Source organism: Crassostrea angulata, chromosome 10 (genome assembly GCF_025612915.1).
Source record: "Crassostrea angulata isolate pt1a10 chromosome 10, ASM2561291v2, whole genome shotgun sequence".
In the NCBI taxonomy this organism is placed as follows: domain Eukaryota; kingdom Metazoa; phylum Mollusca; class Bivalvia; order Ostreida; family Ostreidae; genus Magallana; species Magallana angulata.
This window is the reverse complement of record NC_069120.1, coordinates 31,872,465-31,899,605: the sequence shown is the minus strand read 5'-3', so window position 1 is coordinate 31,899,605 and position 27,141 is coordinate 31,872,465. Positions and strand designations below refer to the sequence as shown.

General features: G+C 33.0%; 1 protein-coding gene and 1 pseudogene across 5 annotated transcripts in view; one reads left to right on the top strand and one right to left on the bottom strand.

Annotated features, from left to right (window-relative positions):
- The window catches only part of LOC128168234 (multidrug resistance-associated protein 1-like), a 404,229-nt gene that overhangs the window by 353,415 nt on the left and 23,673 nt on the right, over nt 1-27,141 (bottom strand). For 4 of the 5 annotated variants that reach the window (XM_052834423.1, XM_052834422.1, XM_052834424.1 and 1 more), the window contains exon 3: nt 15-140. The exons of the other annotated variant lie outside the window; for it this stretch is intronic. In XM_052834423.1, the coding sequence (XP_052690383.1) occupies nt 15-140 (126 nt within the window). The remainder of the gene's footprint in view (nt 1-14; nt 141-27,141) is intronic. 5 annotated transcript variants of the gene reach the window in all.
- LOC128168238 (uncharacterized) lies at nt 735-3,191 on the top strand (annotated as a pseudogene).

Sequence of the window (27,141 nt, the reverse complement as noted above, 5' to 3'; positions counted from 1 at the left end):
AATGAATTTCTTACCATTGTCAGAGACAATATCAGTGGAGATACAAAGTCTACTATTGGAACTATCACACCAGTTCCCAAAAAATAAACACTTCTTCCAATTTCCAAAACAGCAAGAAAAGCTATCCATCCTGCAAGTGCCTAAAATGTATAATTTAAAGTCTTTGTTCATTGATTTCATTAAAATATGCGACATTCTTTTCTGGAATTTCCATAATAACATCCATTTCTAGGCGTTTGCATTGGGTGTTTAAGGGACTTAGACATGATCTGAGCTCAAAATGTTAAAATTTTATTTTTCCATTTTTAATGTTAAAATGGTTAATATGGGTAATTTTATGCTTTGTCAAAATTTGAAAGTCAATAATTGAGGTATCAGCAAGCTACAGGGTTTAATATTCTATGTTTTGTAAACAAAGCTCGAGCCTTTATTTTCATTCTTTATCCCCATAACAAAAATGTGTCTGAACTATTAAAACTGTTTTAATGGTGTCGTTTTTATTTACTCAAGTCAACTGAAATGGTTTTTAACTTTTAATAAGAATGCATTTTTAGTAAGTTTACGTTAAAATAAAAATTACCACACTTTTATTTTTGTCACCTTATTGATACACAGGTAGAATTAATGAAAAAGCAAAGAGAAGGTAAAAATTAAGTTTGAGTATGGAATATTTGTGTACCGTTGCTTTCAAGGGGCATGGTCACGATTTTGGTCAAATTCTATTTTTCTGTTTTTATTATTTACAATAATAAATTATTTCTAACGATCAAATGAAATTTGGGTGCTCATCGATGAATTTTAAGCTAGATACAGGGCTCAAAATTCTTCGTCATGTAAACAAGGCTCGTGCCCTGCTTTTGTTTACATAGGTTCAATATACCAGTAAAAATCTTTTTCAAGATGATTTGTCTATATTCTTATTCTTTTTAAGCATAAATAAACAGTTCCTAACGATTAACACATTCATTTTAGGTCTTAAACTGGAATTTTCACTTCAACATTCAAAATGTAAACAAAAGCTTTGTTTACATAGCGAGGAATTGCAAGCTCTGTAACTCATTTATAACTCAACAAATGACACTCAAATTTTGGTTGCCAATTGAAAATGCATTACTGAAGCATTATAAACATTAAAATCGAAAAAATAATTTTTGACCAAAATCATGACCATGCCCCTTTAAAGCCATTCTTTTCATACAGCCTTTGGCATATCGGAGTATCAATAGCATAATTCTTGACTAATTATACTCGGGCTCGCTCTTCAAAGAATTCAAACCATGTGACGTCAGTAGTATATATTGCACTGCCATGTATCTATCACTCATATTTTTCTTGGCGCACAAAGTGCGGGCTCAGCTCAACTTACGGTTTGTTATCATATTAAAACTGAGACGTTGTCTTTGTTAACACATGGTTCACATGTTTGTTCGTTTTTAATGACTTAACTGCTTGAATTTCATGCTGGTGTATATTTCTTATACACACGTGGTTCACGTGTGAATTTCTTTGTTGACAAATTTACATGTCATCTTGTAACGAAATCTGGGACGAAGTCCTCTCTATAATAGCAGACTCTCATAATGATACGTTTGAGGATTTCGATAGCGACGCTATTTGAGAAGCAGAAAAAATGCTTGCTAAGAAATTGAACGAAGTTAAAGCAGTTACTAGAGCTAATTCTGCTACAGGTTCTGTGAGCAAAGACTTGAACAATAATGATAATGACCAGAGTGAATGTGCATTGGCGAGGCTGGTAGAGAGTTCTAAAGGTACAAAATGAAAGAAAGCAAATTGCAATAAAAATAAGACAAAGAAAACGAAGAAAGATGACAAGTTATCTGGTTAAGATATTACCAATGCCCTAGTAAACATGGGTCAAGATGAGATAGATAAATTTAAGGAACTCATGGGCATAAATGATTTAATTGGTTGTATTTACAATTTACAACATGATAGTGAGTACAAATCAGTCAATAGAACATGAGAGCATTTCTAGTGAGAATGAAAATCAAAACGAGTTTCATTTCTTTGCTGATAATGAATCAGAGAAAGACATGGAATTAAGTGATTGGGCATTATAAGATTGGTTAAGTTCAGATAAGATAGTGTTACGGTTAAAGTTATTTCACGATTAATTATACGTACGAGTGATTGTAACTCTTTTGTGTTGGAGAATTTTGAATGTGCGAGTGCAAAAGAGCTGTATCAGTGTATGTGTTCCTTTGTTTATAAGTGGGCGCAAGGAGGTATGTATAGATATAGATATGTGTAAACATGAAATATTATTATTATATAATTCAGTAACGTTTATATTAATGCACAGTATTAGTTATAGTCTTTGTTTAATTACAGTTTCACGTATTGAAGGAATGAGAGGTGCAAGGTGATGAGAACGTGCGTGTGTGTTGAAGTTCAAAATTGTCAAAATATTGCGTCTTGACACTGCGTTATTTAATAAACCTTCATACAGTATGAACTCCACTCCTTTATTCAGTAATATTCGTCAGGAACACATACCTACCGACACAGAAAGGGAAAGATGTTGATTCTAAACTGTCTAGCAGAAATGGTCAATACTTTGTGTATTAAAGGAGGTCAGACATAAAAAATAATTGAAGATAATCCAAGGCCAGCTAATTGCACTAATTTAGTAGCACCTAAGGGTTAATACAGACATATGGAACAATTTACCAAAATTTGCCCAGAGTCGTGATTCTGGTTTTCAAGCAGTGCAAAAAACCACCATTGATGTGGTATTACACCTCTACTCAGAATTGCAGAAATGATGAAGACAAATGATAAGTTCAAAGAGATAAGAAATCTGTTAAAACAGTCAATTATCGCATTGTGTAATTCAATCTACCAAATTTCTCAAAAGAGACAATTTTTGATGAGAAGGGTTTTACCCAGTAGATTCCAAGACATATGTAATACATCTCAGCCCGTATCAGAACTATTATTTGGGGGCGATATTCAGAAAAAGATCAAAGAATTGTCAGACTTTGATAAATACAAGCGAGACAGGCCAAAGAACGACTTTTTTTTATACTAACACAAGAGGAAGAAAGAATTTCCCTTACAATTATAATAATGGTAGAGGTAGAGGATCAGACAGACCTTTTTTAGGGGGAAGAAATGCATATGGCAGAGAGATGAGAAATGTGGACAGAAGAGGAAAGAACAGATTTTAGAGAAAGATGTGAGTAAGGTAGAGAGACTAAAAAATTTCGTTCATGAATGGAAGAAAATATATATATATATATATATATATATATATATATATATATATATATATATATATATATATATATAATAAAAAACTTTTAAAACACTGTTTCAAAATATTTCGACCGTGTTACCGGTCTTCATCAGTCGGTGTTTATTGTCTATAGCAACACAACGTAGAACATATACTATGACGTCACAATATGAATACAGTCTGGCAAGTGACGTCATACAACAATATTGCGCCAAAAACATATGAAAAAAAGGTGAGAATCTATAGAAAGCACAGTGATAGCCGTAATTAGTACATAAACAAGTAATAAATGAAAAATGTATAAGGTATATAAGGTATATAAGGTAAAAGGTATATAAGTATTTAATTTTTTCTTCCACAAATTTTCTCTGAATTTTCTGTAAGTTTCATCTTTGTACTTTTGGTATAAACAAAAGGGAACATTATTGTCTTTAGACTACATTATTACTGGTTTGTATAGACATTTCCTTTATTTTATGTCCCGTTATCTATACATTTTTCATTTATTACTTGTTTATGTACTAATTACGGCTATCACTGTGCTTTCTATAGATTCTCACCTTTTTTTCATATGTTTTTGGCGCAATATTGTTGTATGACGTCACTTGCCAGACTGTATTCATATTGTGACGTCATAGTATATGTTCTACGTTGTGTTGCTATAGACAATAAACACCGACTGATGAAGACCGGTAACACGGTCGAAATATTTTGAAACAGTGTTTTAAAAGTTTTTTATTATTCATTGAAAAAGAGACTTTGGATATATATATATATATATATATATATATATATATATATATATATATATATATATATATATATATATATATATATATATATATAACCAATGATCAATGGGTGTTGAAAACAATTCAAGGTTATTAAATTTCCTTTAATGAATACCATATCAGAAAAATAAACCTTCTCAAATAGCTTTTGATACATACAATTTTTCAATTTCAATTTCTTTATTGCAAAAGACATACGTCTTATAGCACTTATATTGGTGAACAATACATAAATATATATAGGCAATAATGGACGGTCAGTCCCTACAAATCTTGACTTGTGCGCACAAACTCCTATGTTTATAGAATAATTTGTATTTGGAGAATGATATACAGGTTACCGAAATATACACACAAAAATAACACATACAGACCCTGACACCACACGCTCGCTACACGCTCGCTAAACGGTTCACACGAAACGCTGAACGGTTTACACGAAACGCTGCACGCTTTGCCAGAAACGCTAAACGATTTACACGAAACGCTGAACAGTTTACACGAAACGATTCTCGCACGAAACGATTTGCTCGCTTTTCACACGCTTTGGACACGCTTTTATTCTGATCGATTCGGGTCCTCTCGGATTTTACCCTGACTCTGTTAGTAAGAAATAATTTTAAGAAAACACTAAATAATAGAAATACTAATATTAGAAAAATATATGTACATAAGTTTTGAATTGATTATTTAAATTAATTTGGTACTTATATTTAAAGCAAAAAAATATTTTTTCACAGAATTAGCCAACAATATTACTTCTATTAATATATTTATTGCTCAAAAGAAATGTCCATGATTCTTTTTAGTGCCGTAAATAATAGAAATTCCAAAGAAAAAAGTTACCGTAACACAATATTCAATACCAAAAATAAAATCCGCATGTCACAAACTGAAATCGGTTTTTCAGTAATCGGCGGGATTTGTTTTTTCTTCTCACATTAATATTTTTATTGGTTTTAGAGAATACGATGTAAAAATACTAACAGTAAATAAATCCGTAATTATTTACATTGATAATTTTGAAAGTTATGTAAAATAAAATTAGTCACATAAGTTAGAAAATGCTATAAAACAACCGATTAATTTTTTTCTTATGTCGAATCATTCGCATAAATAAATGTTCCGTACATAATATCACAGAAAAAAAATCAATCGATTAAACAATAAAGAAAGATGTCATTACTATTTCAGATTTCGGAAAGAACAAAACATAAAAAATGGTTTAAATTTTTGTATCAATATTCGTATACATAACCGGCGCCCCGCATAACGGCGTAAAATATATCTATCATAATCTATTTGAATGAAGTACATGTACCATGCAAGCCATATAGATTCCCATAATAATTAATTGCATGTGTACATTTTAGGAAAATTTCAGTGTGTTAATTACTTGTTGTTTTCCGTAATCAGTGTTTAAATAATTAAAAAAATAACTTGTAGAAATATTCTTAATTGGGATTCAGAAGAATTTTCTTCCCCCATTTCATAGAAATGAAAAGTTAAATTAATGTTAAATAATCTATCATTGAAATTGTGTGCATCATCAAATACTGATTCCGACTACCTTGAAGTCATTAAATTTCTATTGGCTATTGACAAAAAAGAGACGCGTGACCATCCAATGAAAACGAATACACAGAGTTTGATTGACAGGTTCAGCCAGGTGCAGGTCTTACCCGATGTCCGAGGTTATGTGTACTGGTTGTACACAGCCGAATAGTCTCAGTAACTAGTATTCTTCAATACGCGTACTTTTCTTTTGTTTTTTAAGAATTAATTCAATTTTGTAAACAGATAAGTATATTATTTCTTATAGATTTTTTTCACGAGAATATCTCAAAGGAGTTTTGCCAATCACAAACAGTTTAAAGTAATGTTTAACACGAGCGCTATTTTGAAACAATTAAATTGTCAGAGAGTTCCGAATGAAATCTGATGAACGTTTCACACGGTTCTCGCACGCTTTGCCCGAAACGATTTACACGCTTTGCCCGAAACGCTGCACGCTTTGCCCGAAACGCTAAACAGTTTACACGAAACGCTTCACGATTCACACGAAACGCTAAACGGTTTACACGAAACGCTAAACGGTTTACACGAAACGTTTCTCGCACGAAAGTCGCACGCTTTTTTGGTGTAGTAGTACGTTTCAGGGTCTGTATATATTATATATATATTGATAGTAATAACAATTGAAATCAGCAAATGACCATTCTGAGTGTGAGGTGTAAATGAATTTTCCTAAATTACACAATTCTTTGATATTGTTAACATTAGTAACTGTATTAATTTGCACATGGATGGTTTACACCAGTAGTACTTTTTTATAAGCTTTGATCGTAATGCTAAGTACATTGGACACACAAGTATAAAATGATATTCATCTTTTTTTCTTTTCTTTTTTTAAAAAGTTTAGTTTTTACAAAGTTTTACAAAATCTTTTGTCTCTTGGTATATTTTTATGTCGACCTGTTTCAATAAGCAGATTATGTGAGGACAACCTCATTTTTGAAATACATTTTTTATATAACCTTGGTATTGATTTTTCTTAATAATATTGTAAGCAAAAATTATCAACTAAGTGCTTGTAAATAAAACATTTTGTTTCTATTTGCAACTTGCCATGCAACGTTTAAATAAGGTTGTCTTTAAGTCTTTCCTGAATAATTGGTAGACAAATACGACTATTTAAGTTACTTTCGTCATTCCACATGTAGCCAAGTCCCAAATTATATAATTGGTCCTTCATAAATTTTGCCCAGCTTTGATAATTTTGCTTGTCGTTTTCACAAATACAATATGACCAGTCACAAGCAGCTCTTAATATACAATTTTCTGTCTGTAATAATTTAAACCAGAACTTAAACATTCGATATATACGAATGAGATATAAGGGTAGAAGCCCAGTCTCGAAATATAACATAGTTGTATTTGTAGTTTTACGAACACCAAGCACAAAGCGTAAAAACTCAAGGTTGACCTTTTCAATATTTTGTCCCTTGTGGGAACCCCAAACTTCACATCCATAATTTAAAATGCTACACACATAAGTATCAAAAACAGAAAAAAAAGTACAATGGTTTAAATAAAGCTGATTAATTGTTGATTTGAGAGCAAACATGGCTTTGCGACCTTGTGCCGCTAATTGTTTTTGAGTGGTAAAAAATTTACCATTATAATTGAACATAACGTCTAGATAAACAAACTTGTCCACAATTTGAAAATATTCACCGTTATAAAGCCATTTCTCATTGGTGCAGTAATTCCCACCATTTCTAAAAATAACGACTTTAGTTTTAGATACAATAATGACATCAAGGTTCCATTCATTTGTATAGAACTGTAAAATATTCAACATGCTCTGTAGCTTATCAATTGATTCAGAAAACAATACCATGTCATCTGCGAACATAAGTAGATAAAGACTTAATAATTGCAGGTCAGTAGGGGCAGTACCTTTTTTTATAAATTCATTTTCAAGATCATTAACATATAATACAAACAACATGGGAGACAACACTTCTCCTTGTAAAAGACCAACATGATTTTAAAAGAAATTAGAAATACGACCAGAAGATTTAACACATGTACGTTCTAATTCTTGAATACACTGAACGAATTACTGCAAGTAACTTTCCCTGTATACCGTAATACTTTAATTTTCTGTACAACTTCTCCCTATTGATAGAGTCAAGGACCCTCTTATAATCAATAAAACCGTTATTTAATTTGAAGCGCTTGTGAAACCAGACAGTGAAGTGCAAAAATTGCTTCCGTAGTTCCTAACATAGGTTGAAAACCAAACTGTGCAACTGTGACAATACTATTAGAAGATGCCCATAATATAAGTCTACGATTCAATATTGAGGTAAACAATTTACAAAAACAGCTGACAAGACTTATACCTCGATAATTGTTGGGGTCAACTGGGTCACCCTTTTTAAAGACAGTGACAATAACTGCATCTGACCATTGTGTAGGAAAATAACTGGATGATAATATACGATTAAAAATACTATGTAAATATGGCATAAGTATACCCTTGAATTCTATTAAATATTCATTCAAAATATAATCAAGACCATGCGATTTGTCTCTTTTAAGATTGTCTATAGCATCTGCTATTTCTTTTACAGAAATTTCAATATCTAATTCTTCAAACACGGCAGTTCCGGTGTTCACTGGGGGATCATTATCCATATTGGTAGTAAATGTAGATAAATCTTCAAAATGTTTTCGGAATAGGTCCAGTTCAATTGATGTATGGTTTATAGGTTTTCTTTTCTGGAAATGTTTACAGAATATTTTCGGATTGTCTTTAGTACGAAGATGATCAAGAAGGTTGCCTTCTTTTCGTAAATACTGGCATTTAAGTTTTGCTTCTGAACATTTGTAGTTCCTTTTAACTTCGATCAAGTTTAAATGGTTAACTCTGCTTTTTGTATTATTAAAACGAGTGAGTGCTGATCGATATATCCTGTGCTTATTTCCGAGATCTTCATTAAACCAAGGTTTGTCAGGTGACTTCACGCATGAATGAGATCTTGCTCCACTTGAGTCTTGAACTGGGTTTAAAGACCTTTTGTTGATTTCGAAAAAGGGTCACATAAGGTCACTCAGGCGTGATGTAAACAAATCGACCGATTCGTCAATACTAGACTGGGTATCACACAGGGTATTCTGGCAACATGACACATGGTCAACAGAATTCGCTATTAAAGATAACTGGGCTTGGTGAATCATTTCCTGGTTCCAGACGAATTTCGACAACAATTGGTTTTCACTATCACTAAGCACAGTTGAAATGCTAATAATTTCTATTTTAGACTTCAGTCTGATATGAAGAGGCGCATGATCAGAGTACATAGTAAAATTTGCTATAATGAACTGATCAATTTTTGAAAATATATCAGGGGTAGTTATAACATAATCCACAACGCTCATGCCCCTTGGGCCAACAAATTTATAATCTTTATCCATACCCAAAATATGACGCCCATTTAAAATTCTTAATCCACTACTTTTACATAAAGATTACTTGTTGTTATATTGTTACCCAAATCATTGACGACCATGTCAGGATTACTTCTACTTTGAAGACGCGTGTCTAAACCATAAAATAAAACTTCACTTAAATCTCTCAATACATTTAACGTAGAATATCATGCAATATAAAATCATTTGCATTTGCAGTTCTTGCATTAGTATCACCAATCAACATCACTTTTCCAAAAGTCAAATATTTAACAATTTGGTTTTCTAGCTCACTAAATATATCACAATCATAAGCTTGGTAAAAAGTTGAACTGCTTGGTGGTATATACATACATGCTAAATACAAATCTTCAGAACTATCTAATAGACATTTATCAAGCTTAAGCCATATAATGATATTATAGTGTCACACATAATTTCAAGAAAAGATACATAACGCTTAAGTTTTTCACGAATTAGAATAACACAACAACCTCCTTGTTTTGATTTTGAACGCATTCTTGGAAAAACAAAGCTATGAAATCCTTCCACGTCAATTGAGAAATTATTTTCTATCCAACATTCCGTAAGGAGAACAATGTCGTATGAGAGAATGTAGCACTGAAATTTTTTATCGCTGAATTTTCTGGCAAAACCCCCGTTTATGTTCCAGCTGGTTATCTTCACGAAATCATCCTCCAATTGCCCCTAAGCTTCACCTCTGCTGTTTCCAGCGTCCTCTGTAAGTATGTCCCCAGGTTCGTCATCCTCGGGATCGTCTCTGCCAGCCTCTGTGTTAATGGTGTTTCCTGTCTCTTCCATGTATAGTTTGCCGTCAATGATAGTTTATCATATTTCAATACAGCCCTTCTATTTTCTCCCAATGCTTTTCTCAATACAGGCATTAAAGCCTTTCGTTTCTCGACAATTTCTTTAGGAAATTGTTCCTGGATATTGTACTGCTTGTTTTTGAGCTTGTATCCAGATGTCCTGACACTTTCCCTGACCCTGAAGTTGGAGAATTTCACAACAATAGGCCTTGTTTTGTTATACTGGAATCGTCCAATCCTATGGGCATGCTCGATATTATCTTTAATGCCAACAATGTTTAGTTCTGCTTCACAGAACTCGTTGATCGTTGTTACACAGTTCTCCTTTCCACTGCCGCGGTATTCTGCGAGTCCAAAAAAAAGGCAAATTGTCCCTCATACTTCTTGCCTGCAGATCTGTAATTTGGCCATGTAATTGTTTATTCGCTAACTTTAGTTCTCTAATTTCCTTAACTGTTTCCTCAACGTCTCCTTTTAGGTTAGTCTGAGATTTCTTGATTTCCCCCATCGAGTTCCCCAAGTTACCAGCAAACTTCTCTAGATTGCCAACTCTAGACTGTATATTTTCAATGCGGTCGCACAATGCAGTCAAATCAGTACTTACTTTGTCAATTTTCGCGTCAAGTTCTCCGATTCGAATCATTAGTTGATCCACCCATGCTGGTTGCGCAGTGTTCGAATGTGCGGGCGGTGGAGTATTTTTGAACGTGCCGACTTGCCAGCCATTGGCTCCCCTCCCTGTTTTGGCTGACTTACTGTCCGGTTTTGGTGTTGAACCATCCGAAGATAACCGTCTCTTGCTATCCTCAGAGGTGTGCAATTACCATCGCCCGACGCCCGGGGCTACCGATTTTAGAGGTCGGGCTATCAAAAACATTAACTGTGGTAGCCCGTCGGGCTAGTAAATCATAACCAGAGTTGGCAAAATATGCCGGTAAATTTGCAGTGTCCTAGTAGGAAAAGTGTATCGTCATTGTTATCACAGAGGCATGTTATCTGCTCCTTTTAAGTCATGATAGCCTAAAAATTTCTTAAGCATTTTTTTCTCGTGCTACATTCTTCTGAGAAAAACACTCTGCTGTAAGTTTCACACTTTGAAGTTTTACCGACAGTGTTGACCTCACCAGTGGCTAGACGAGATAGTCACGCCTCACTGCACATGGCTTCCGTAGTTACCTGTGCAGTTGTTTCAAGTGACATCACTGTAAAATGATTCCTTTTTCTTTAATATGTATTCATTGGCTTTTTTAAATATAATTTTCTTTTTTCAGAGAGAGAGAGAGAGAGAGAGAGAGAGAGAGAGATGCATTACAGAGATGTTATAAATTTCTGCACTAACTATTCTCATGAACACATTTTAAAGTGACCTGCTTGGTGAATTAAAAAAAAAATTCATATTTTGCATATTATTATTAGTGCATTTTCCATTATTTTAAATTAAAATTTACCATTACTTAATTAATTGCATAGTTGTATTTTGTAAATGGACATTAAACAGGATAAAATGCATGCACACATAGATAGTTGCAGTGATTTTATAGAGTCTGTTCACATTCACAATGTTATGTTTGGGTTTTATTATATAAACGGTACCCAAACCAATTTTGTAACTAAAATGTGAGAGATCAATGAAGTTGAATAATTGTGAACAAGTCTACCACAGAAAACATGCAAGTAATAAATATTTCGTATATTAATAATTATATACTAGTATCATACAGGGTTTTTTATAAAATGAAATGTCGACATGTCCGAAATAGTCGGGCTAGTAACTTTGAATCTTGGGCTAGTAACTTTGGTACTCCCACTAGCCCCTGGGCTAGTGGCCAAATTTTGTAATTGCACACCCCTGATCCTCATTATCCTCCGACATTATGGGACATGCATTAAGAGTTTTGTATCACACGGACACAGATATATCCCCGTAAAATAAGAAATAAATCTCCTCTCAAAAACTCTGACTGTCCATTCCTAACGCATGCGCAATCCCCAATCATACGAAACATCTCTTGTTGATGAAGAAGTGACTGAATTGTGGGAAAAGGGGGCAATTAGAGAAATTCACCTTTGTGATAGTCATTTTTTTTATCTAATATATTTGTGGTTCCAAAGAAAAATGGAAAGCTTAGACCTGTTACCAATTTACGATCTTTAAATGAATTTGTTACATATGAGAAGTTTAAACAGGAAAATTTGTGTCAAATTTTAAATCTCATTCAGAAAGGAGATCATTTTTGTAGTGTGGATTTGAAAGATGCATATCTAAGTGTACCTATTGCAGATGAATATCAAAATTTTTATGTTTTCAATGGAAGGAAAGATTCTATTGTTTTGTCATACTTCCTTTTGGATTGTCTTCAGCACCCAGAATTTTTACAAAGATATTAAAGCCAGTCTATGCTTATTTTAGATCCAATATATGGGTATCAGATGTGCATATTATCTAAATGATTCTTTAATAATGAACAAAAATATAGATGATTGTAGAAAGAATACACAGATTTTTCTGAACACATTGAATTCATTGGGATTTCAAGTGAATCTTGATAAATCTGTGTCAGAACCCAATCAAATTATTGAATTTTTGGGGTTGATTATAGACTCTAGAAGTTTCAAGGTATTTTTACCAAATGAAAAAATTGATAGATTATTAGAAGTAGCAACAAAAATAATGGAAGAAATTAAGGTATATCAAAATAAGAGATTTAGCTACTCTCATTGGTTTAATTATTCATGCATGTAATGCCATCTCCCAAGCTAGGTCAGCTTTATTATAGATCTTTAGAAAGGGATAAAATTAAGGCATAAAATGAAAATGACAAAGATTATGAAGGTCAGGCGATTTTATCTACTTTAAGGAGACTTGATCTAACCTGATGGATAGAAATTATTGAGGTAAAGAATGGCAAACATATTGGACTATCTCATGTAGATTACTAGATAGCGACAGATGCCTCTCTTAAAGACATGGGGGCTGTATTTGGAGATAAGAATTTCAGAAAAAGTTGGTCATCAGTGGAGAAGAAATTTCACACTAATTACCTTGAATTATTAGCAATATATTTAGCTTTGAAATTCTTCTTTAAAGAGAAACATAATGTTCACATTGGAGTGAAATGTGACAATACAACAGCCATTGCTTATGTCAACAAGAGGCCCAGGGGCCACATCGCTCACCTGAGCAACAATTGCCTTAATTCTGATCAAATTAGCATTACAGTATCAAAATATCTTGACAACTAAGTACAGTAGATCTTGCTAAAAAAAAATTTAAAATCTGCCATTTTTTATCCACCTTTTTTTTTGGTAAATACCAAGCCCCTCTTGTTGTTGTACCTGTAAGAAGATTTTTCTCTAGTCCTATATTACCCCCCCCCCCTTCCTCCATTTTAAGGCCCCACTTTTCTCGAAGAAAACTTAAATCTGCATAACCTGTGCTTTCACAGTAAGTACTGAGTTTTGGACCGAAAACTTTCCCAGAATATTTTTAAAGATTTTCTCTATATATTCCTATGTAAAAATTCTAACCGCCATCACGGCCCTGCCCTACCACTAGGGACTGTGATTTTGCAAACTTGAATTTACACTACCCGAGGATGCCTCTACACAAGTTTAAGCTTTTCTGGCCAAATAGTCTTTAAAAAGAAGATTTTTAAAGATTTTCTCTATATATTCCTATGTAAAAATTCATCCCCCATTGTGGCCTCACCCTCTACCCCTAGAAAAAACTTGAATCTATACGATCTGGGGATGCTTCCACTCAAATTTGGGCTTTCCTGGCCTAATAGTTTTGAGAAGAAGATTTTTAAAGATTTTCTCTATATATAAAAATTTATCCCCCATTGTGGCTCCACCCTACCCACAGGGACCATGATTTGAACAAACTTGAATCTACATTATCCGAGGATGCTTACACGCCAATTTGAGCTTTCTTGACCAAATAGTTTTTATACGAAATTTTTATAAAGATTTTCTCTATATATTCCTGTATAAAAATTTATTCCCCAATTGTGGCCCCGCCCTTCACCCGGGGTCCATGATTTGAACAAACTTGTATCTACACTATCTGAGGATGCTTCCATTCAAAGGACTATGTGCGGTTTTATGCATTTTTTGCCCCAAAAATTAAAGTTTTAGAAAGAGCTTTAAAAATAAGATGAAAGATAGTTAAAATCAGATTGGAAATAAAAGTGTAAAAGGCTATCGCCACAGTGACGTCATAATGTAGAAATGACGTCATGAAAATTGCATTATTTTGATAAATTGATGTTTTGTATCAACATATGGGTGTTTTCCCATGGTTTTTCGACTGGGAAACACCGAGCGCAGGCTTGCTCAAGTACCATTTTTTAGCATAATGTGTATAACTATCTGAAGAAAAACATATGTTAAAATCGCACTTGAGCAGACCTGCGCTTTATACTTCCGAATACAAAATATAGAGCAAAAATGAGAATATTTTCATTTGTTTGCAAATTTGCAGGAATTAGGTCATTTAGGTGACGTCATAGATAAACAGTGAATGAGCAATGATGACTAAAATCAAGATTGAAGTTATAGACATCCTCCATACAATGATTTGTGAAGATTTGATTTTTATACAATACTATTTAAAAATTGGTTAAAATCGGAGGCAGATATTTGACCATACCGCACATAGTCCTTTGAGCTTTCCTGGCCGAATAGTTTTTGAGAAGAAGATTTTAAAAAGATTTTCTCAATATATTCCTATGTAAAACTTGATCCCCCAATTGTGGCCCCACCCTACTCCCGGTGACCATGATTTGAACAAACTTGAATCTACACTACCTGGGGATGCTTCCATTTTAATTTGAGCTTTTCTGGCCTAATAGTTTTTGAGAAGAAGATTTTAAAAGATTTTCTCTATATATTCCTATGTAAAACTTGATCCCCCAATTGTGGCCCCACCCTACCCCCGGGGACCATGATTTGAACAAACTTAAATTTACACTATCTGAGGATGCTTCCACTCAAATTTGAGCTTTCCTGGCCGAAAAGTTTTTGAGAAGAAGATTTTTAAAGATTTTCTCTATATATTCCTATGTAAAACTTGATCCCCCAATTGTGGCCCCACCCTACCCCCGGGGACCATGATTTGAACAAATTTTAATCTACACTACCTGTGGATGCTCCCATTTTAATTTGAGCTTTTCTGGCCAAATAGTTTTTGAGAAGAAGATTTTTAAAGATTTTCTCTATATATTCCTATGTAAAACTTGATCCCCTTCTTGTGGCCCCTCCCTACCCCCGGGGACCATGATTTGAACAAACTTAAATCTACACTACCTGAGGATGCTCCCATTTTAATTTGAGCTTTTCTGGCCAAATAGTTTTTGAGAAGAAGATTTTTAAAGATTTTCTCTATATATTCCTATGTAAAACTTGATCCCCTTCTTGTGGCCCCTCCCTACCCCCAGGGACCATGATTTGAACAAACTTGAATCTACACTACCTGAGGATGCCTCCACACAAGTTTAAGCTTTTCAGGCCAAATAGTTTTTGAGAAGATGATTTTTGAAAAATACCAACAAATTTTCAATAATTCTCAATTTATCTCCCCTTTAAAGAGGGCGTGGCCCTTCATTTGAACAAACTTGAATCCCCTTCACCTAGTGGTGCTTTGTGCCAAATTTGGTTGAAATCTGCCCAATGGTTCTTGAGAAGAAGATGAAAATGTGAAAAGTTAACGACGACAACGACAACGACAGACAACGGACAAATTGTGATCAGAAAAGCTCACTTGAGCCTTTGACTCAGGTGAGCTAAAAATAAATATTGTAAAGTATTCGAATTTTACACTCATTTTTGCATACACATAATCTTTGACATTGTACCTTCATGAAATACTGTTTTCCCACAGAATAAGAAAATCCTACGCAAGATATAGAACTAAATATTTGGTAGGGGTACACTGTTATATAACTTCTAATTCCCTGTATTTTCGTTCTGCCCCCCTCCGCCACTTAATAAAGCAATCAAAATATATGAGAGCATTTTCTTCCTCAACTACTTACTAGTTATTCTATTTTTTTTTTTTAAATATTATAGTTATTGTATTTTATCAAAAAAATCCTACATGTATATATGTGAAGAAGAAAATTGCACCTCAATGCGCTCAATTTCTCAAATCAAAAATATTCAACAATTTGTCTTCTCCATTATAATTATAATTAAATGACCGTTGTTTACCTCGCGTAAACTCGTGACTTTTATAACTTTACTCACACTTGATTGATGAATACACTGGAATGAAAAATGTTGTCACGTGACATGTTAACTCTTTTCCCGTTAGAGGTTTCTATCGATTCCTTCTATCGAACCCTTAATGACGCGTTTTAACGACCCTGGCCATATCCTTAATGACGACTTTTGACGCACCCTATATACAGCTTTTAATTAGACCCCTCAACACCTGTTGTTTTTTATAAACATTGACCGGTATATACGGATGGTTGTTCACTCATTCTAAATAAAAATATCACGTGATTTACCTGTGCATGGTGTCGTGATGCATTACTACAATAAACAAAGATGGCAGACTACGATGCGGACATCGCATATGTTTTCACTTTTTGTTTATGATCAAGTTTAGAGGCAGAATTTTCTAGATTTATTGGTAGCGAGATTAAAAGATGAAAGCCAGATGTCAAATTCATGCAAAACTAGTGGGTATTGTTTTTTTTTTTTACAAAAAACACATGTCTCCCCTTCTCCCCAAGGATTGTAAAATGGGGCAAATTTAACAATTGAAAAAGAATGATGTCAGCTATATGTTACCCAGACCCAGACAAAATTTTATTATCTTTTTCTTAATTTGACCTTGAGTAAAACATGGTCAAGGTCATATATAAATAAATAGTACACCTTAGTGTATTATTAATGTTCTTTGTTTAAAGTTTGAAGTCCTTCTGTCAAAGTATATTCAGGAGTTGAACAATGAAGTTTTTTCTAATTTGACCTTGAAATAAAATTTTTAGGTCAAGGTCAAAAATTTTGGTAAGGTTCAACTAGGTTATATACCATCTATTTATGATACAAGTTAAAAATGTCTGTATGTTAAAGGAGTCTTATGTTATGGTCAGGACAATATTTTTTATGAAAAGCTTGACCTTGAAGAGCAAAATAGGTCAAGATCAAAACTTTTGGTGACGTGCACTCCTTCTCAATACCATCTACCTATGTTCCAAGTTTGAAGTCCTAATGTCAAAGGGTATTAAAGTTATGACCCAGACAAAATTTTATTATTTTTTTCTTAATTTGACCATGAGTAAAACAAGGTCAAGGTCAAATATTATTCAAAAGTACCTAAGTGTATTATTATTGTTCTTTGTTTAAAGTTTGAAGTCCTTCTGTCAAAGTATATTCAGGAGTTGAACAATGAAGTTTTTTCTAATACGACCTTGAAATAAAAATTCTACATCAAGGTCAAATATTTTGGTAAGGTTCAACTAAGGTATATACCATCTATCTATGATACAAGTTAAAAGTCTGTATATCAAAGGAGTCTTGTGTTATGGCCTGGACAATATTTTTTATGAAAAGCTTGACCTTGAAGAACAAAATAGGTCAAGGTCAAAACTTTTGGTGGCGTGCACTCTTTCTCAATACCATCTACCTATGTTCCAAGTTTGAAGTCTTAATGTCAAAGGGTATTTAAGTTACGGCCTGGACAAATTTGGATGAAGAAGAAGAATAAGAAGAATGTGAAGAACTAAACACGATCTCGTTGCGAGCAACGAGGAGGTCTTCCGTCTGATTTTTAGAATAAGGAATGACCTTATTCTTGATCTTCGTCAATGAAACTTATCCGGAAAGAAGGCGGAATCTATGAGTGTAATGGGTGAAAGACTATCTATCCCATTGGTGTCCCTTATTTGAGGGATCAGCTCCTTTTCATTGAGTTTAGTTAAAAGGTATTTTTGTGTACCGCTAATAAGTGTTCAGAAATTGGTTACCGTTTTTGAGATATCTGGGAAAAATTGTTTTGATATCCGGTCCTAAAACTCCTTTTAGGGTCCAGATAACAAACAATATATGGTTGTACATTGTTAAGCACATTATTTTGAGCATCTTTTGTTAAATACTGCTTTCCAGAATTTTCCTCTATTTCGAGATATTGAAGATCAAAGTTTTGGACTTCTGGCCCTTTAAAATCCCTAATTACATAACATAGGAGGAAATGATTACCATGTATAGGTAAATAACCTTAGAATGAACATAATTGGCTCTAAACGTATCACACAAAATATTTCACAGTAAAAAGTTATCATTAAAAGACTTTAGAGCCCCCTCAGCCCCTTATTTGAAGGGCCAGCCCCTTTTTGTTGATTTCATAAGAATGTTCTTGTCAATTCAAACACATTTTGTTTAACAAGTTTTTTACAAATTGTGTACCGTTCTCGAGATATCTTGAGAGGGTCGTTTTAGGGGCCGACCCTGTAACTCCTTTAAGGGACCGCATAACAAAGAAATTATGGTTGCAGATTGTTAAGCTCAATATTTTGAACATCTTTCGTTCAATATTGCTTTTCAAAATTTTCCTCTATTTTGAAATTTTGAGCATCATAGTTTTTGACTTCTGGCCCCTTTAAATCCCTAATTACGTAACATAGGAGTAAATGATTGCCATGTATAGGTAAATAACGTTAGAATGAACATAAATGCCTCTATAACGTATCACAAAATATTTCACGGTAAAAAGTTATCATTAAAAGATTTTAGTGCCCCCTCAGCCCCTTATTTGAAGGGCCAGTCCCTTTTTCATGATTTCAAATGAAAGCTCTTGTCAATTCAAACACTTTTTGTTCATCAAGGAATTACAAATTTTGTACCGTTCTCGAGATATCTTGAGAGGGTCGTTTTAGGGGCCGACCCTGTAACTCCCTTTAAGGACCGCATAACAAAGAAATTATGGTTGACTATTGTTAAACTCAATATTTTGAGCATCTTTTGTTCAATATTGCTTTTCAAAATTTTCCTCCATTTTAAGATATTGAGCATCAAAGTTTTGGAATTTCTGGCCCCTTAAAATCCCTTATTATGTAACATAGGAGTAAATGATTGCCATGTATAGGTAAATAACGTTAGAATGAACATAATTGCTTCTATAATGTATCACAAAATATTTCACAGTAAAAGGTTATCATTAAAAGATTTTAAAGCCCCCTCAGCCCCTTATTCGAAGGGCCAGCCCCTTTTTCTTGATGTCACATGAAAGCTTTTGACTTTATAAAGATTTTTTGTTCTACATGTTATAACAAAATATTATCGAGGAAAGAGATATTGAAAGAAAACCACGAAAATTCACGACGCTTTTTTAACCGTGATTTTCGAGCTCGGGCGAGCTTCGGCGCTTTTGGTCACAGGAAAATATATATACCACATGTCAGATCTACAACCTTTTGTCTACAATCCCTGAAATTTTGAACCCAATATCTTAAATCGTTTAGGAGTTTACCCCTGGACAAGCCGACCCTCTGAAAATCGTTAAATTTTGAATAACTCCAAACCGGAAGTGACGTCATCGGTAAAAAAAAATTTCCAATAAGGTTCAGGCCACTATCTATCAAATCTGAAAGTTTCGTGTAAATCGGTCGAGTGGTTTTTGAGAAATCCTGTACACAAAATTTGTAAGAAAAAAAAAGAAAAATAATAAGAAGAAGAATAGGGAAAAAGAAACCGAACGAAAACAATAAGGTCTTCCGTTGGAAACGGAAGACCTTAATAAGAAGAATAAGAAAGTCGACAAAAACAATATGTCTCCCCTTTGAAAGGGGAGACATAATTTTGTGGAAAAATCTGTGTAGTTACAGAAAACGGAACACAAGGTGTGCATTACCTGCAACCCCTACATGAATATACCGGTAAATTTGTATTTTTTCAAAAAGTCAACACACTTATTTAGTTCACATGCTAGATTTATCAAATCCTCTTACACCATTTATCATCTTTATTGGGAAAAAAATGTAAATATAAGTCTGAAAACGATAGACATGAAATGAAAAGTCAACCACAGGTACAAAAAACGAATTCCATGATGATAATGGAATCTTTCTATAAAAATTATTAAATAATTATTTGTAATACATACATTTTTAAATATGTTTATCAAGTATCTGTTGTGAAATTATTCTTAATAAAACTTTAATGTAGAACACTCAGTTTTATTTTCATATACCTGTTAGCACCTGTATTGCATTATTAGTGACTTAAAAAAAAAAAATTCAATGAATATTAAAATTTTAATTTATTACAAATCCATTGATATATAATTTTCTATGTGTTGGATTTGCTAAGACCTGTAATAAGTCTATTCAAAAACACACACCAGCTGTTTTCAGTTCATCTGAAAACAGTCTAAGGGTAGCCCAGGGTAGAGTGTTAAGGATATGGCCTATGCGTCAAAAGGTGGCATTAAGGGGTAAAGAGTTAAAGAGCTATAAAAATCAATGTTACCGTATTGACAGGCACATCACTCTAATTTACTATGGCCCACCCATTATTTTCATTTTTATTTGAAAATAACAAATGGCTACAAACCAGCATAATTTTCCGCTGTAATATTTTCTTAGGAATAGCGATAATTCTTTTATCCCCCCAACAGAAATGTGTCAGAAGTTCTGACACATTTCTGTTGGGGGGGATAAAAGAATTATCGCTATTCCAGCTTGGACTGGAAAATACTGTTTGACGATCTTTATCTTAGGATATATTAAGTGCAATAATAGATTAAATACATGAATCTTGTATTTACTATCAGTCCAAACTAATGTACAGTGTAATTAATATACAAAAGAGAGAGAGACAGAGACAGAGACAGAGTCAGAGAGACAGACAGAGAAAATAAGTAAGATTATTTTCAAATGGGTTATAATATTGGAAGTGATATTGATTTTCATCATGGATGGACAGTGCATTCATTTTGCTTTTAAAGGTGCATGTCTGTCTCCTATTCTATTGTGACATAGCGAAGGGAAGGGGATTGGGGTGTTTAGCACTTCTTATAACAATAGATTGTTTTGATACTTAGATTATCCTGGGGGCATAGTGTGTAGTTGACACATTTCTTATTGAAGTGCAAACTAATTGTTTAAATGATTAAATTTTAATAACAACACTCTTAAAAATGTTATGAAATTGTGCTGTTATCTTTAGTAATATTAACAATTCAAACATAGGTAATCACAGATTACAAAGCTCACCGAGACAAGACATCACCCTTATGAGACTTCACCGTTATGAGACCACCTTTATCATATTAAATGAAAATCATACATTATGATCTTGGATATCCATGGATTCTGTTTTGACACAATATCGTATATCATCTGTTAAAAAATTGTATGATAATCATATGTTCATATGTTAATCAATACAATAATATAAAAATAAATATTGCATCCTATCATATTTACAACATATATCATATAATACAATAAAATACCATAATAAACAATGATGAGATATGATATTGTAACGTATGATATGACATTGTATTGTGTTATACGTTATGGTATTTGATCAAATAATACAATATCATAATATATAAAACTATATAGTATTATATTACAATATCATTACATAATACATCATAACATTGAAACATATGATATTATATTGTATAATATAGTATGATATTGTATGATACTGTATCATTTATGATATTGTATCATATGATACAATATTATTTGATACAACATTGTATCATATCAAATGATACAATATTATGTGATAAAGTAAAAATATTATATAATACAATATTATATTAAACATATTGTATCATATGATATAATAATATATTTTAAAATATCATACAATACAATTTCATGTGATGTGATAATATATCATATTATAAACCAATATCATATTATACAATATCGTATGATACGATATGATATATTACAACAGTATCATATTATACAATTTCATGTGATATAATTCTATATTACAGAAACTAATATCATATTATACAAAATCGTATGATACAATATTATAGAATATACAATATAGTATCATAGGATACAATATTATATTTTGCAATATCTTATATAATAGTATCATGTGATTAAATAATAAATTAATAATACAATATAATATTATACAATATTGTATCATAATATACAATACTATACATAACGATATCATGATACAATATCATAACATAACATATCAAAAAAATTGATACAATATCATATTGTATCATATAACTTTTTATAATATTACATATGATATTATATTGTATCATATTAAACAATATTGTTTCATACAATACTATATCATAGGAATCATGTTATATCATTTATCAACAAACATATCTATCTATCGAGCAGGTTTGAGTAAGGTAGGAGATTTCTTTAGAATCCTTGATAATGGAGATCAGGCTCTGCATCTGAAGCAACCTCTGCGTTTCATTTATAATATACTTAAATCAACTATGCAAGCTATCATCTATAAAACATGTGACCTGTTCCAAAAAAACTAAACCTCATCCAGCATCCGAAACCTTTGGCTCAGATTCAGTATTCAAGCCTGTCAGGTGCATCAGTATACATAAGACGCATCTCCATGCAAGTTTGGTGAAGTTCAGACCAGTAATAACTAAGATATCATGATCAGAGGGCACTAGCAATTAAAACCTTAACCTGCTCCAGCATCCGCAACCTATGGCTCAGATTCAACATCCATGCCTGTCAGGTGCATCTGTATCATAAGACACACCATCCATTCAAGTTTGGTGAAGTTAGGACCTGTAATAACTAAGATATATTTTTTAGCATCCTTGATAATGGAGATCAAGCTCTGCATCTGAAGCTTCCTCTGTGATTCATTCATACTACAGTTTAATCAACTATGCAAGTTTGAAAAAGTACTATTATCTATTAAACATGTAACCTGTTCCAAAAAACTTAACCATATCCAGCATCTAAAACCTATGGCTCAGACTCAGCATTCAAACCTGTCAGGTGCATCAGTATCATAAGACGCACCATCCATGCAAGGACAAGTAGTAACTAAGATATAATCATCAGAGGGCACCTGCAACAAAAACTTTAACCAGCTCTAAAAACCTTAACCTCCTCCAGCATCCGAAACCTATAGCTCAGATTCAGCACTGGTGCATCAGTATCATAAGACACACCATCCATGCAAGTTTGGTGAAGTACGGACCAGCAGTAACTTAGATATTGCTATCAAAGGGCACCTGCAACAAAAACTTTAACCAGCCCCAAAAACCTTAACCTCCTCCAGCATCCGAAACCTATAGCTCAGATTCAGCACTCAAGCCTGTCTGGTGCATTAGTATCATAAGACACACCATCCATGCAAGTTTGGTGAAGTACAGACCTGCAGTAACTTGGATATTGCTGTCAAAGGGCACCTGCAACAAAAACTTTAACCTGGTCCAACAACCTTAACCTCCTCCAGCATCTAAAATTTAGGACTCAGATTCAGCATCCAAGTCTTTCAAGTCCATAAGTAGGTCCAGATGCATCATCCATGCAAGTTTGGTGAAGATAGGACAAGTAATAGCTTAGATACAGGACCTGCAACAAGAACTTTAACCACGTCCGGACGCCGACGCCAACGCCGACACCGACGCCGAGGGTATAGCATAAGCTCCCCCTGACTTCGTCTCGGTGAGCTAAAAATGATTTTTTTAAAAAACTTTTTTAATAATACATGTACAATTAAAACATTTTTGTCTCAAGCATTATTTCTTTCTTCTTTGAAAATAAATTCAATCAAATTCAATTTCAACTATTCATTTATTCATCACATTTTTTAAAGTGAACATGCATAAATATGCATAGTAATGCAAAGTAATGCCATGTAATGCCAGCATAACACTAGATTTTGGAAAGTAATGAATTACATTACCATTACTTGTAATGCTAATTTTGTGGCATTACACATTACTAGCATTACTTTGAAAACATGTAATGCATTGTAATGCATTACCATTACATTTAGTATTACACCAAGCCTGGACTCAGAACTATGGAAACTGTTTTAACGATGTTGTTTTTATTTACTCACATTTCACATTATTCATTGTATAAAGAGGGACCCCAGAGAGTAGTTATATACAGCATATCATTCTTTAATTTTTTTGTGTACAAGTATTTAACATACTCTAATTCATATAGAATTTCTAATGATCAACCATAATTTCAGCGTCAATCATAGAATTATAAGCAAGATGAGCTCAAAATTTTGCTAGGTTTGAGTTATATATTAAGGAAGTCATCGTATGAAGTATATACTTTCAGAATATCGATGTAGAAAGTCAAAAGAGTAATTAAAGTTATTAAATTTGCTTAACATATATATTCTAAGCAATTTTTAAAAATACATCTGTGTTTTGTGGCTGTTTGGTCTCTCCCGTATTCGTCGGTGTATCGTTACGTATCAAATTTTACATAGTGTAAACCAACCTCCAGGTTCTGTCTGGTAGAACTAAGTATAATACTTTACCAAACCTTTTATATTTTTAATTATTAACACCTTATTGCTAAATTTCATTTAATCAAGTTATACTTTTAAAGCTACTTGTAAATACGGGGTATGGCGTCCATTAGCTCAACACGTGGTTTCATATTCAAATAGAGTTATCTCCCGTAATCGCTATGAATGAGAAAATGAAATACCAAACACAAAATATTAAATTTGTGTTCTTTCCATTAATTAATTAAATAGTGACTTGCCGTTATGCAGAGAAGTTGTAATGTTAAAAACACAGTTAATGCAATGAAATGTAACGGTGTACACTACGTGTCTCCAGGCTGTGTTTAAGTCACGGGTTTCACACCTTTGTATATACACGACTCCAGAATACCGTTATTTCATCCAACAGAAAATTAATTGTAAAAACACAAAGCATTTGATTTATTCTACACCCTAGACCAGTGATTCCCACAAACGCAGACATGAAGAATTCACAAAAATTCCGTCATATTACATTCTACCCGGTTTCATTTTCCTTTTTACTACGCAATAATAGTTTCCAGGGTTCATACACGAACATGGGAAAAAATTCTACTACAACAGTACAATGGATAAAAACAGTGGATTTTATATTTTACTGTTAAACTTTGAGTCTACGATTAGCCGATCCCGGGGGATAGGCCGGGGCTCGCTCATCGGAGAGAAAAAATACCGGCCTATGCCCCGAAAAATACGGTACTCATTAAACAGGAAGTTGACGTCCGATTGGTACAAAAGTACATCCCACGATATACAGTAGACGCAACATTATTCTTTACAATCCTATCGTATCGTGTATCAATCCTATCCTATCGTGCGTGTATACTGTGCTATCGTGCGTTAATCCTATCCTATCGTGCGTTAATCCTGTCAGGATTATCGTTTAATTTTAACAGTTTTTCCATTTATCCTATCGTGTTAATCGTTTTATGCCTTTTTATAAGCAAGTTCAGTTATTTCAAAGTTACGAGTCAATCAGTGCGCCGTATAGGGACATTTATCGAACAAAAAATGTGAATTCCTATCCAGCATTCTATCCTGATACTAAATTCTCAATTCTTAAGATCAAATTAACCAGTAGTACATGAAAATCATATCTGAAAGCAGTGGAAGTGAAAATGATTGTAAACTGTCGAAGTTCTTAGGAACAAGGTAACATATTTACCTGTATATCAATTATATTAAATCGTACGCGAACTGTATATACCTGTGTAAACATTAACTTGTATGTAACATAATTCGTTTTGTATGCATGATTGTTTATAGGAACAAAAGTAATTATTATATAATTAATATTTACTTAAAACAAAAGTATTATCTTAATTGAACCCGCTATATTGTCTGTGTGATATTTGATCTCGGGCTAAAATGTTCCCAGCGATCGCCTTGGGTGTGCAGTAATGAAAACAATGTCAACAAATCGTAGGCGGAATGTGTATCCGTGTTACGTAATTTATTTTTAATGCATCATTTCTTATACAGAAATAAATATATTTACGAAAGATTTTATATTTATAAAGAGCAAGAGTTTTATTTTCATTAAGTCCGCAATTTACATGTTATATTTGCTCTCGGGCTAAAATGTTCGCGAAGATCGGCTGGGTTGTCCGATCGGTATTGAAAACAACGTTAACAATACAAATGATTGATCATTTCAGCTAATAATATCTGTTATTATTAACGTTGCGGGTACTGTAGCATGCCTATACAAATACTGTGTAAAATTTTCAAGCATCTGCGATAAACAGTTGCTGAGAATTCTTTGACAAAAATGTGTTTGAAAATTTTTGCTTAAAATAAACAAAGTTGTCATTTAACAGAAAGTTGACGTCTGATTGGTACAAAAATATATCCCACGATATGGCATGCCTATAAAAATAATGTGTACAAATTTCAAGCATCTGCAATAAATAGTTGCTGAGAAATCTTTGATGAAAATTTGTTTGAAAATTTTGGTTAAAAAATAATCAAAGTCGTCATTTAACAGGAAGTTGACGTCCGATTGGTACAAAAATATATCCCACAATATGGCATGCCTTAACAAAAACTGTGTAAAAATTTCAAGCATCTGCAATAAATAGTTGGTAAGATAAATGCGACAGAAATTTTTGTTACAGATGGACAGACGGACAGACAGACACACAAGGGTAAAACAGTAATAAAAAACCATATTATGTTGAAAATAATTTCTTCATAAATTGGGCTTTAAACCAAATAATATTAATCCTAAAAGTATAAATAGTAAGGATTACACTCGGGAAAAAACCCAATTAAAACTGCTCAATGGTGAAAAAGATAAGTCAAAAATAATTTGCACATTTGTGTTTAACTCCAAAACATTTGGTGGGGGTTGCGGTAAATGTATTTTGAACATCAAACAGTACGAAAGAGAGTAGAATATCCTTAAATATTTGATCAAAAGAATAAATGTCATCTGACATTCTGGAATTTTCTTAGTGTAAACGAAAAGACATGTGGTAAAAAAAAAAGAAAACTTCGAGAAACTAACTTCTGATTTTCAAACAAATGTGAACAAATTAGATATCAAGTGATATAGTGCCAATTTAAATTGTATTGTGAAAAGCACAAAAGACTCAAGGCGATATAAACGTTGGATATTTCTATTACCTGTGCGTGCGTCATCTTGGCATTATGTTTTCAACGTTACCGTGTGCCGTGGTGACAAAACACATTGATTTTAAAATCGGGTAACAAAAATACCTCTTCATCATATGGCATGAAACTTAAATTTGTATATCAATAAAATAAATATTGT